The 14,212-nt window shown below is 33.4% G+C and overlaps 1 protein-coding gene across 1 annotated transcript in view; it reads left to right on the top strand.

The window, feature by feature from the left end:
• The window catches only part of RB1 (retinoblastoma 1), a 161,387-nt gene that overhangs the window by 69,562 nt on the left and 77,613 nt on the right, over positions 1–14,212 (top strand). Inside the window, exons 12-17 of the mRNA XM_008576687.1 lie at positions 894–981; positions 3,397–3,513; positions 4,796–4,852; positions 4,940–4,971; positions 5,055–5,131; positions 6,156–6,352. Coding sequence (XP_008574909.1) covers positions 894–981; positions 3,397–3,513; positions 4,796–4,852; positions 4,940–4,971; positions 5,055–5,131; positions 6,156–6,352 — 568 coding nt within the window. The remainder of the gene's footprint in view (positions 1–893; positions 982–3,396; positions 3,514–4,795; positions 4,853–4,939; positions 4,972–5,054; positions 5,132–6,155; positions 6,353–14,212) is intronic.

The raw sequence follows: 14,212 nt of genomic DNA on the forward strand, positions 1-14,212 counted from the left end.
AGGGAGGTCTGGGAAAGAGCAAGTGTTTAAGAGTGTCAGTGCTTCAAGGAATTCAAGTATCAGAATAAATGAGGTCTTTTTAGCAGTGGGTCATTTGTGGCTTTAGTCATTGTGGCTTAAATAGATTAGTGGGCATAGAAGCCCCATGGCAATATATTTGGAGGGTGAAGAAATCCAGATACCAGTTGGGAGAGGCTTGGCTGAGAACACTGAACATGTTTTACTAAATAATACTTAAGGACCCTTTAAATCCTAAGCATTGTACAATTATTTGCACCATTAAACGTGACTCAAATATACTGCTACTCCAAAATTAGAATATTAATATGTACTATACACCACACACACATAAAATTACAGGATTAAAGAAACCTTAAGAGATTGACCAATTTTATGCCTTTACAATGGTGACTTTTAAAATTATCCAGGACCTTAGTATCCTTTCTTCTTGAAGATCTTTGTAAAGGAGAATCATTTGATTTTTTACTTGTTACTAAATATCTTATTTTCTTTATTGGAAAGTGTTTAATATTTAATTGTAATAATAATTTTGATGCCAGCTTATATATTTTCTCCTAAAAATAATGTCATAAGTTTGACCAATTAATGTCTTATTGGTATCTGTTGATTTTATTCATTAGTAAATAAGTACATCAGTTCTATATAAACTTACTGATTATGAGTACATCTTTTCTTAAAGTTTAAGTAAAATGTAATTTCTTGTAAACAACTGTATACTAGGTTTTTTTTGGTAAAGTCTTATTTCAGGGACCTTCTTAAAGATAAATGGGAGACAGTGTGTTTGAAGATACATTTAGGTTGAGAGATAGAACATTTTTTTTTTTTTCTTCTTTCATTGCTTAACACTTCTTTCTGTTTTTTTTTCCCTCTAGGACTGTTATGAATACTATCCAACAATTAATGATGATTTTAAATTCAGCAAATGATCAACCATCAGAAAATCTGATTTCCTATTTTAATGTAAGCCATAGATGAAACATTATTTATTGTAATATCTTGGTAAAGAAGTTTGAAATTAGAAGTTAAAGTACTGAATATTTTTTAAAACATTTACTTACTGTTCAACATGTGGTTATTTATTATCTTGTTTCTTGTTTTTTTAACCCTCCAAATTAGATACTGTATTAATACTGTTTTATTTAGATAGTATTATTTTTAGATTTTCCTATTTTTGCTATTTGCCTTATTCGCCATTGTTTTTTGAAACTTTGACCTCATTTCTGAGTTCTTCTTCGGATATATCCTTTATTACTCCTTTAGGAAGGTTACTTTGGGATGGACTTACAAGGGTATTTTTTGTTTGTTTGTTTGCACATATCTTTACCCTTATTTTTTGTGAGATAACTTAGCTGAATCTTAATTTCTAGGTTTTCTCTTAGAAGTTTGAAGATACTTTACTATTTTGAAGATATTAGTTTACTATTTTTTGGCACCCACTATTGCTAGTTAAGAATCTATCTTTTCTCTCTGGCTACTTTTAAGATCTTTTCTTTGAATGTGATGTTAGATAAGACTTAACATTCACCATCGCCCTGAAGTCTTTTTAGCCTATATTCAACCCATTGTCATTTACAATTCTTGCCTGGCCTTGTGCACATTGCAGTTTGTAACTCGTAATAGACCCTGAGTTTGATATCTGAAGTCCCCTTTTACCTTCCCTCCTCTGAAAAAAAAAGGGAAGAGAGAAAGAGAATGAAAACTAGCATCTGTAATGCTTGCTTGCTCCTTTACTCCTTATTTAAACTCAGATGAGTGTTAGAACCCACTGATATGCTCATCCATGGAAATTGGATATAAGGCCTTATTAAAATTTGGTTATTAAAATTAATAAAATTTGGTTTATTCCAGTAACTATGTGCTTTCTGTAGTTGTTAATAATTCACTTATTATCATACCTGCCTGTGATTTTGTCATGTTCTGTTGTCATCTCTTGCTGTGTTTCCCCAGCAATTAGCAAAGAAATTTCTGTCATCATTCATGATTATGTTGGCTCAGAACCAATTTTCTTTTTCAAACTTGCATAAAGTTGCTTTTGTTTATGGGTTTTCTTTAGCACGAGAATATTTGCCAAAACGTATCTATCCAATTACTTAGAACTTTTAACAAGGGATAATGATAGAATTTAAAAGAGGGATATCTGTCCTCTTAAGTACCATTTTGAATACTTTCTCCTACATTTGGAGTATACTGTAGGAGTTCTTTTTTAATTTGAATTACTTTAGTTGGGCAAAAAATTCTACCTCAAAGATGTTCTCTGGAGCTCAATTTAAAGCTTAACTTTTAATGAAGCTTAACAGCTTAACTTCAAAGTTTTATGTAGGCGACAAATTTCCTATCTCAGAGTGGGGATATCTTGAAGGTCATTATGATTTTCCTTTATTTATTTGTTCTTTATTAGTTCAGGTTTCTTCATTTAAAAAATTAATCTCATCTTCCCTGTGTGTAAAATCTTAGAAGCTGTAGACATTTTAATGTATGTTTTGGCAACAATGATTTTATAACAGGAAATGCTTCCTTGCTATATGTTTCTAGTATTTGTGTGCTATTCCCTTTCAAGAATATAGAATTATTGATATTCTGGAATGTGAAATTTTTGAATGACAATGTGCACATTATAGAGAAAATTATAATTAATCTTAATTTTAGAAAGTTTGTTTTCTAATGTATAATATTTTGAATGCATTTGATTACAATATGAATTACAGAATATAATAATGTATCATAATACACATTTTAATACATCATCTTGTGGTGCATTTTAATTATTAAAGTTGATATAGCCTCACTCTTAATCATACATGCATTGGAACTTCTTTTGTAACTATTTTCCTATCTTGTGTTCCTGACAATGTAGTTAAATGATTTAGCTAATTCTTAACTCTTTCAAAGAATGTTTTTAAATTAGAAAATGATGCCCATGTGTTCATATCTTCTTACTGGCCAGATGCCAAAAAAAAAAAGGGGGGGGGGGAAGAAAATGATACCAAGCTCAAATCTTACTTTTACTTCTCCATTTGCTTTTTGGGGGTTAACACACATCTCGATATAACTGTTAGTTAAAGATATTTTATGAGAATGATACATCTCTTTTTGCTGGATGGAAGGGCTAACAAATCTGCTATTCCCTAGCCTAGCAGCAGAAAATTTAGAAAATAGGGTTTTTTAAGTTATACTCTAGTATTTTTTGCTTACTAACATACAATGAAATTTTATCATCTGCTTATTTTCAGTATTTGCGTTTACCTAGTTATTGTGGAAGTCTTTCCACATTTTTATATAAACAGTTGAAAGCTAAAAGATATGTTATGGAGCAGAAAATGTTAATTCCGATTAAACAGTATCCTTAACATTGATTTTTGTTTATACCTCTTAAAGAATTGCACAGTGAATCCAAAAGAAAGTATCCTGAAAAGAGTGAAGGATATTGGATACATCTTTAAAGAGAAATTTGCTAAAGCTGTGGGACAGGGATGTGTTGAAATTGGATCACAGGTAATGAGTTCATATGGATTACTGCCACTATTATATAGAGATAATTTTAAACGTAGCATCTGTCCAGATTGTATAAATACTGTAATAGTATTTGTCCAATAATATAAAATACTGTCAAATACTATATCCCCTCTGTATGCTGCTGTTTGTGGGAAACCACCACTTACCCCATTATAAAAAAACAAAAGTGCGCATGCCAATTGTAGAAATTTTAGAAAGTACAAGTAAGAAAAAAACCTAAAATCTTCGATATTATTAAATTTTGGGTATATGTACTTTGACTTCTACATGTATTAATATTTATGTATGCCTATATTAACATGAATGGGATCATACGATACATGCCATTTCTCTGATATTATTTATTTCACAAAATCTGAAACCAGTATATTGGGTAAGAGTATGGGCTCTGGAGTTACAGTCCTGGGTTATATCTGGTTGTACAATTTATGAGCTGTATGATCTTAGACATGTCATTTAACTTCTCTGAGATTCAGGTTCTGTATTTGACCTGCTTTGTTATGTGGCATTAATGAATATAATATATAAAAATATGTTTGAAAACTATACTCCACTATATATATTTATTTCAGTATAGTGAGGTTATATTTTGCTGATGTCAGTGTTTTAAGCAACTATATTAAAAAGTTCTTTTTGATGGTATATGAAATTTGGGCTCTTAATTTGGAGTGAGTGTGTGTGTGTGTGTCAAATTTCCTCTTTTTATAAGGATACCAATTATATGGTGTGTGTGTGTGTGTGTGTGTGTGTGTGTACTACCAGGCATGTTACCTATCCTTAGTGTAGACTGAAATGGGGTGAAGGAAAACCAGGTATTAGACCTTTGATAACTTACTGGGAATGTTAACCATCACTTTATACTTAAGTCTTGAGTTTTAGACAAGCTAGCTTTTGTGATTTCTTGGAGCCACATTCCTAAGAAGGATCAGAAATATGTTTCAAGAAGTAACTTTTTTTTTTCCTTTTTGTCTTTTTTACTGACGGGTAATGGGATCGCAACCCTCGGTGTCACGCCCGTACTGGGGACCGGCAACGGGATCGCAACCCTCGGTGTTGCACCCGCACCACGCTCAGCCAGTGAGCAGAACCGGTCTCCACATGGGATCTGAACCCTCAGGGGGAGCGCCGCCACGCTCCCAAGCAGCGCACTCTCCAGTGCGCCACCGGGCCGGCCCATCAAGAAGTAACTTTTTAAAAAATTAGTAATAATTGTGATTTTCTAAAATAGTGAGATCTTCTTTTTCTTTTTCTTTGTTTGTAGAGATACAAACTCGGAGTCCGTTTGTATTACCGAGTAATGGAATCCATGCTTAAATCAGTAAGTTAAAAGAATATAATAGAAAAAAAATTCAATGCTGACACAAATAAGATTTCAATTAAACTTTTTTTGTTTTAATTCTTTTAGGAAGAAGAAAGATTATCTGTTCAAAATTTTAGGTAAAATTTTAATTTTAGTAAAACAATTTTTTCTTTTTTTAAAGTAAGAATTTTGAAATCATTCATTTTTTTTTTCCTTTTAGCAAACTTCTGAATGACAACATCTTTCATATGTCTTTATTGGCCTGTGCTCTTGAGGTTGTAATGGCTACATATAGCAGTAAGTTAAATTTTAGTAAATAAACATTTTAGTTTAACTTAAAGTTAAAAAATAAAACCTAAGGCGTGGTGTGTTTTATTTTTGGGGGGTGTGCCAGGGTGGGATTAAGGAGAAGAAATGCATATTTTAGGTCAGAATATACTGAAGAATGTAATTGATCATCATAAGCCAGTTAAGTGGCTTATTATCTGAATTGTTTCAGGTCATCTTGGAGATAGTATTTCACTAGGCTTCTGTTCTGAGCATACTGAATCCAGAAAAGGTACCTATTGAAATCCCTTCCAAGACCTGTGAGGTTGTAAATTGCCAAAGGAGTTTTAAGGAGCAGCCTCTACTGATAGGGAAGCACTACTATAACATCTATGGTTATGAGACCAAAGGTTGGAGCTAAAGTCTACCAAATAAACAGAACAAAGACCAGTAACAGTGCTTTTTTAAAATATACTTTTAAATATGTATTATTTTGCAAATAATGTTGCAAATGTTTTAAAAAAATAGTTTTGCTTGAAGAAACAAGAGTTACATTTATCTAAGGATGCAAATACACAGTTAATAAAAGAGGAACTTAAATTATTAAGCAATATGGAAAGCTGTGAATCCTCATTAATAACCAAGACATGCACAATTTAAAAAGGATGCCATTTTCTAATTTTATGAAATTAGCAAAACCTTAAAGAATACTTCCCTTCCCCCACCAAGGATTAATGAGGGAATTAAAATGGATATGCTAATAGATTGCTGGTTAGATATTAACACTGTCCTCGATGTAGGGATTGGTTGAAAATTTGGTATAAGCTCTGAGCCCTTTTTTCTAGGGAAAACGTACATACACATACATGGAAAATTTGGAAGCCTATTTCCTAGGAGTCTGTAGACTCCAGAATAAAAAATTCTGCTCTAAATAGAAATTGTTTAACTTTGTACTGTGTTTTAATTCTTTGTTTGATAAAATCTTCCAAACAAAAATACCTAGTTTAAGTCTTAACATTTCATACTCAAGTTACATTTTTTCTTTCATTTTTAGGAAGTACATCTCAGAATCTTGATTCTGGAACAGATTTATCCTTCCCATGGATTCTGAATGTACTTAATTTAAAAGCCTTTGATTTTTACAAAGTGATTGAAAGTTTTATCAAAGCAGAAGCCAACTTGACAAGAGAAATGATAAAACATTTAGAGCGATGTGAACATCGAATCATGGAATCCCTTGCATGGCTCTCAGTAAGTAACTAGCTAAAATAATTAATCAAATTCATATGCAAACGCCTAACATAACATTTACCTCAAAAGCAAATTGGCAATTTAATGAATAATGTCATTTAGTGTATAGCCCAATACAAGTGGAATATTAGAATAGAATTTTATTTTAATTCTCCACACCATTTAATACAGTGATTTATTTAGGAATAGTTTTTCTTAAAACATAACACTTTAATAAAACAAAGAAGAATTTTAAAAAGTATTTAGGTAATTTATTTAAAATACAAGTGTTATTTTTGAAAAGGTAAATGTCTGCTTTTAAATTTCAACAAAATAAAAATTTTTGAGATTATTCTATTTAGATGATTTTAAAGTACATTTTTCTTGTTCAATATAGTAGGATTCATTTTGTACCATTATTAAAGATAGTTCAAAAACCTACACTATTATTCAATTATAGGTATTGTTTAAAACAGATTAGGGGCACAAATTATATTCTGTAGGTATTCTATTTATAGTATATATGCTACTGATAAGGCTTTAGTTTTAATAAAGTTGGCATTTCCTATGTAGTAATAGTAAAATATTTATTAAAAGTTCTATTATGCTCTTTAAATCTGCATAGTTGGATAATACTTTGTGAAACATCAGATTTGTAGATTAATAGTTCATCTTTTTTGATATTATGTTTAGTACTAAGCATATATCTTAATTTATACCAGTACATAGAAGTGGTAATAAAAAAATTAGGACCTCAGTTATGTTAAATGCTAATCTGCACAAGTAACTTTAGTTTTAATTTTTTGATGTCTTAAATATTTAATGGTTAAGATAACTTATTTCTTAGTGTTTTCTTGTATTGCTGTATAGATAGAGTGGGCAGAGGAGAGAAGTAGCAGAAGTTGATAAAGAGATGTTACATTGCTATTAATTATTTTGGTAACTACTTGTATAACAAACTTTCCCTTGGTAAGGAAAAGAGTGGTTAGAAGAAGACTTTCTGAATCTGGGGGATTAAATAAAAGTAGCAAAAATAAATAATAGATCAATAAGTAAAATAGAGTACTTTTCAGAGGCTTATATATCCTCTCCTTCCAGAAAATGAAATCAGGACATTACTGTATCATCTGAAATTGACTATTCTTATTTCTTTTAGAGAATTAATTTTATTTCCATCAGTACATATTTATTGAACATCTACTGTATGCCTTGCATTGGGGTAGACATTGTGAGGGATATAAAAAAGGCAAAGGCTCTGAAAATTGCAGAGTATGTAATAGAAATTTATGTTTTAAAAGTTGCTTGTGCTCAAGCTTGTTTAGCTCAATTATTGGCATTCAACGATTCTAAACAATATTCTTTTATTTTTGAGAATGTTTTGGAGAAAAAATGACATACCTAAAGTTTGGAAAAGAGTATAATTTATTTATGACAGGATGATGTGGAAGTCATAGCCTTTGAATTTAAGTTCTGTGTGGTATCTCTGTGAGATGAAACCATAGAGGACTTTTATTTAGACATATACTTTTAACATTTGAATTTTAGGTTTTTTAATCATAAAAAAACTAACGTGCTAATGGGTAACTGTGAAGATGTCATTCTACATAAACTGAATTTTTTTCTATGAGAATATGAGAATAATTGGCATTATAGAGAAGGGACATGCCATAGATATATATGTGCTTTCACAAACTTTTTAAAAAAATTAATGTACAGCATATATTCAGAAAAGTATATATGTCAAGTGACAATTAGATGAATTTTTCACAAACTGAACATAGCCACATAACCAACACCCAGATGAAGACCCAGAGTGAGCTTTCATGGTCTTTTGATTCTGTATCACAATGAAAATTTCTTATTAAAAGCATAGATTGAAGGGAACATATTCACACAGTGTTGTTGACCAAGGAAAACATAAAGTGAGGTACTATTTATTCCTCTCCCCGCCAGTAATTTAATGAAAGGAAGAGCATCACTGTGTTTTTAATGATTGTGTGGTGGAAACATATTCAGTATCCTTGCTTGACAATCTTAGGAAATAATAAATCAAGAGGGAAAAAGCAAAAATTTTTTTTTCTCATCCCAGAAAGATTAGCAAGCAATATATGAGTGAAAGATGCTGGAACAATTTACTGAAAAACCTAGTGAAATCCTATTCTCTGGAAATTGGAGGATTAGAGGTGATTTACAATGCACCACACCTAAGAGTTAGATTAAATGACTTCCAGGTGTTTGGGCCTATTAACTGTTAAGTTCATAATGCTAGCAAGTTCATAATGCTAGCAGGTGATGAGATAATATTTGGATATATTAGTTGCAGTATTTTCAAAATTAATCAGATTATTTTTCAGTAAATCTCTCTAAACTGAGGTATGTTAGGTACTTTATTCTCTGAAGGGTCTCTCTTTCCTGGACTATAGTGGACTCTTATTGATCTCCTGTCTGCTACCTTGAGACCATTTCTCTCACAGCACCCAGAGAAATCTTATAATACAAATCTCATCTTGCTAATCCTTCAGATGAAAACCTTCTGTGGGGGTCATATTCATCTGGTGATGATGGAAGAAGACCCTATCAGATGACTCCTTGCAAAAAAGACTTCTGTATAGCTTGTATGGAATATGAAAAGCAACTGCCTGAAATCTCTGGACAGGAAGAACAGACAGACTCTAGTTGAGAAAGGAGAGGAGAGGAGCTGTGACCCTGGGGAGAGGCTTTTAGTCTGGGGCTAGGTTGCAGTATGTGTAGGGGAGGACAGTAGGATGGGGAGAGAGTGTTAGTGGGGAAACTGTGGGCTTTCTGACCAGGGAAACTAGAAAACTGAAGCTGGGGAAACCTTGGCTACTGAAGAGAGTGGAAGAATCTTGCAAGGGAAAGAACTAGAGAAAGGGTGCCCAAATTCTGTCTGCCCACATCTCTCACTGAAACCTGAATCATTCCTGTGTGTTAACAGACTCAAAACAGCTTAATGAAAGAGAATATCTGAACTGAGACTGGAGTTGCTGCTCAATAAACAGTGTACAGTTCAAGTTCAACAGGGATAATTGCCTGATAAACAAAAAACAGTGCTCATTTGAGAAAAATAGCAGAATCCAGAATCTTCATAATTTAACATTTATGATGTCCAGGATACAATTCTAAGATTACCCAACATACAAAGAAGGTCAAAGGAATCAAGTGCACATTTTAGAATGGGAACTTTAAGTCAACTATTTGATGCATCAAAGTCTCTTTATAAAAAGTTTTCTCTCTTCCTTTCTTCTTTTTATCAGCAATTCAAAGTGTGTACTACGATTTCCTGGTGGTCCCTGAAACCACTTCAGAGAATCTGCTTGATAAAAACTATTTTCATATTGCTATTAAGATGTTATTTATCTATTTCATTCTGTTGATGTTTAAACTGATGTAAAACTGTTGGCACCTTTGCACGAATCAAGGCCGTGGCAACAAACTGGCTAGTAGTCATTGTATTCTTCACCACTACACACTCTCAGTTAACAAAACAAAACAAAACAAAATGTGTCACTTTCATTTGAAAGAGCTTGAAGAAGCAGTAAAAAGTATAATTTTATTAAATCTCCGCTTTTGAATATGTCTTTTTAGTATTCAGTGTGAAGAATTTGAGATATACATAATGCTGCATACTAAAGTATGATAGTTGCCTTGAGGAAAGTACTTATATTATTGGTTGGGTTGTGAACTGCACTGGTCACTGTTTTCATGAAATATTTTTTGCTTGTAAGACTGATGAGCAATTGTGTATTCAAACTTACATAGTTGGTAGACATTTTCTTGAAAATGAACAAAGTGAGCTTGTTACTTCCAGGAGAACAATTGACAATAAAGGTTGCCTATGATAAATTTTGTGTTTTTAAGTGAAAATTAGAATTTTGGGAAGCTTGTATCACCACTGTAAACTTGACAGCTTCCCAATACTTAAAAGACTTTTCTGATGAAATCAGTGATGATATCAACGAATGCGAATTTTTTTATATTGTATAAAGAGATTTGTCAACATTTAGAAGATCTACATAATTCAGTGAACCAATATTTCCAGATGACCAGTATATCATCTTATAAAATTATGCATGGCTTGAGGTTAGAGAGTGACTAGAGTGTTAAGGTGTGGAGTTTTCAGCTACATAGAGAAGATAGGAGACTGATAGAGAAAGGAGAAATTCTAAGAAACAGGAACTTCTAATGAAGTTTAATTGGTGTAGTGGGAGTGACAATGAGGGTGAAAGCATGAAAGATTGTAGTCAGAGAGTGAGATGCTTCAGCTTAACATTCTAGAGACAAAACATTTCTGAGTAGTTTACCATATTCTAAGAAATGGTCTTGGGAATATATAACTGAATTAGAGTGGAAGTGAAGACAATTAGAAATGAGGAGGTCAAAGAACCAAGAGTCTAAGTGAGTGACAAGGTCACCCAAGACATGGTGGCAGGAAGGAATGTGAACTAGGGACTAATGACTTCAATATGTGAGGGAAGACACCAGGACATAAGTAGTGCAAGGTGGGGCAGAGGGCTAGAGAGGTCCTGAAAAGCAAAACGCCTGTCTCACTTTAAAAAATATCTCTCTCACAATACCTAGTCCAGTGTTTCACATAATAGAATTTAGTGCATAAACGATTAGAATTGTAATGTCCTTTGAATTTATGCCTTGATCATTATGAAACAACTCTTTATCACTGAAAATACTCTTTTTTATTTTTATTTTTTGTTTCTTTATTGTAAAATATATATATAAGGATTGCCATTTTAAGCACATCTAAACACACAGTTGTGTGGAATTATTTACATTCACAATGCTGTATAACCACTACCTCCATCTATTTTTAAGACTTTTTCACCATCCTAGACATAAACTCTGTAACCGTTAAGCAATAACTTCTCAATATTCCTTCCCCCTCGTTTCTGGTAGCTTCTCTACTTCTGTCTCTGAAAAAAAAATTTTAATTTATTTTTTCTTAATTGACCCATGATAATTGTATATATTTACAGAGCACATTGTGATATTTGGGTACATTTATACAGTGTGCAATGATTATATCAAGGTATTTAGCATATTCATCACCTTGAACATTTGTCACCTCTTTGTGTTGGGAACATTCAACAAATTCTCAACTAGCTACTTGAAGTTATACAGTAATTTGTTGTTGACTGTAGTCTCCCTATATTGCTATAGAACACTAGGTCTTATTCTTCCTATCTCTCTACGGTTTTTTATCCATGACCACCCTCCCCCCCCCATCCCCTTAATAGCTTCTAGTAACCACTGTTCTACTCTCTACTTCTATGAGATCAACTTTTTTAGCTACCACATATGAGTGAGAACATGTGGTATTTCTCTTTTTATGCTTGACTTATTTCATTTAACATAATTTTCTCCAAGCTCATCCATGTTACTGCACATGGCAGAATTCCATATTTTTTATGGCTGACTAGTATTCCATTGTGTACATATACCACATTTTCTTTATCCAGTCATCTGTTGATGGACATTTAGGTTGGTTCCAAATCTTGGCTATTGTGAATAGAGCCACAATAAACATAGGTTGGTTCCACATTTAGGTTGGTTCCAAATCTTGGCTATTGTGAATAGAGCCACAATAAACATGGGAGTGCAGGTATCCCTTCAACACATTGATTTCTGTTCCTTTGAATATAAACGCAGTAGTGGGATTGCTGGATTATATGGTAGTTCTAGCTATAGTTTTTCGAGAAACCTCCATACTGTTTTCCACAGTGGCTATACTAATTTACATTCCCATCAACAATGAATAAGAGTTCCTTTTTCTCTGTAATCTTGATAGCCTTCATTGTCTGTCTTTTTGATAATAGTCATTCTAATTGGGGTGAGATGATATCTCAGTGTGGTTTTGATTTGCATTTCTCTGATGATTAGCGATGTTAAAATTAATCATGTTTTCATATACCTGTTGGCCATTTCTATGTCTTCTTTTGAGAAATGTCTGTTCAGCTCATTGCCCATTTTTTAATTGGATCATTGTTTTTTTTAAAATTGAGTTGTTTCAGTTCTTTGTGTATTTTGGACATCAATCCCTTGTTAGATGCATAATTTGCAAATATTTTCACCCATTCTGCAGGTTGTCTCTTCACTCTGTTGATTGTTTTCTCTGCTGCACAGAAGCTTTTTAGTTTGATATAATCCTTTTTGTCTATTTCTGCTTCTGTTGCCTGTGCTTTAGAGGTCTTATTCATAAAGTCTTTGCCCAGACCTATGTCCTGAAGTGTTTCCTATGAGTTTTCTTCTAGAAGTTTTATAGTTTTGGGTCTTATATTTAAGTCCTTAATCCTTTATTTTTACCTATGTGCATCTTTAATCTTAAAGTGATTTTTTTTTTTTCCTTTTGTCTTTTTTTCGTGACCGGCAATGGATCGCAACCCTCAGTGTCGCGCCCATACCGGACCGGGACCGGCAATGGGATCGCAACCCTCGGTGCCGCGCCCGCACCTCGCTCAGCCAGTGAGCGGCCGGTCTGTATGTGGGATCTGAACCCTCGGCGGGAGCGCCGCCACACTCCCAAGCGGCGCACTGTAGCAGTGCGCCACCGGGCTGGCCCTTCATCACATTATTTTAAAAACTATTTTTGTTGACTTTCTCCACTCCCTTTCTTAGGGGATTCCATTCACACATTTATTAGGTTGCTTGAAGTTGTCCCACAGCTCAATAATGATTTTTTTTTCCTCCCAAATGTTTTCCGTCATTTTGGAAGTTCATTGATTTTTTTCTTCTGAAGTGTCTAATCTGCTATTAATCTCATCTATTATATTTTTAATCTTAGATATTATAGTTTTCATCTCTAGAAATTTGATTTGGGTCCTTTTTATATTCTTCTGTATCTTTCTTTAATATGTTTGTGCTTTCCTTTACTTTTCTGAATGTACGGAATATGGGTTTTATAACTTTCTTAATGTCTCTTTTTGCTAATTCTAACATCTTTGCCTTTTAGATCTATTTCTATTGACTGACATTTTCCCTTTTAAGAGTTACATTTTTCTGCTTTTTTGCCTGCTTGGCAGTTTTTATTGGATGCCAAATAAAGTGAGTTTTACTGGGTTCTGGATATTTTCATATTCCTTTCACTATTCTTGAGCTTTATTTTGGAAGACAGTGAAATTATTTGGAAGCAGTTTGGTCCTTTGAAAGCTTTATTTTTAGACAAAGCCAAAGCAGTCTTTAATCTGTATCTAATTTTTCTCCACTATCCAGGCAATGCTCTTCCAAGTACTGTACCTGATGTCCCATATATTACAATGTTTTTTTCACTCTGGCTAGTGGAAATCAGAACTCTTCCTGGCCCTGTGCCAGCTCCTGGAGTGGTTCTGTCAGTCCTGGAGTGGTTCCAAAAGTTCTTTCACTGGCTTTGAGTAGTTTCCTCATGTGCACACACTGATCCACACTAGTCAGTACTCAGCACAGGACAGTGATCCCTGAGAGAGGGGAAACAAAAGGTGAGCCCCACAATAGCTTACTGCCTGGAGAGAGTTGACAGCACAGGGAGGAGAAACTAGAATACAGCCCAGTTGTCCCCCAGTTGAAGAAACAGTTGAGAAATCAGAGAAGCCAAGGCAACTAAAATTAGCAGGACATAATACTAGAGGGGAGAAAGCTGCAGAAAGAGTTCCAGAGGTCTGCAGAGGGTTCCTAGAGTCTCCAGTTGAGTACTAAGGTCTGAAAACTATTGTTTCATTTACTTTGTTAACGTTTGTAGTTGTTTAAACAAATCTGGTTTGTGCTGCTCTATCAGGGCTGGCAGGGTTACTAAACATAAGGCTTAGTGATTGTTGAAGTATTTATACATATAAAGTATGTGTAATTAAAAATTATATAGGATTGATCTCTGTTTTC

The sequence above is a fragment of the Galeopterus variegatus genome, unplaced genomic scaffold (genome assembly GCF_000696425.1).
Source record: "Galeopterus variegatus unplaced genomic scaffold, G_variegatus-3.0.2 Scaffold1388, whole genome shotgun sequence".
In the NCBI taxonomy this organism is placed as follows: Eukaryota; Metazoa; Chordata; class Mammalia; order Dermoptera; family Cynocephalidae; genus Galeopterus; species Galeopterus variegatus.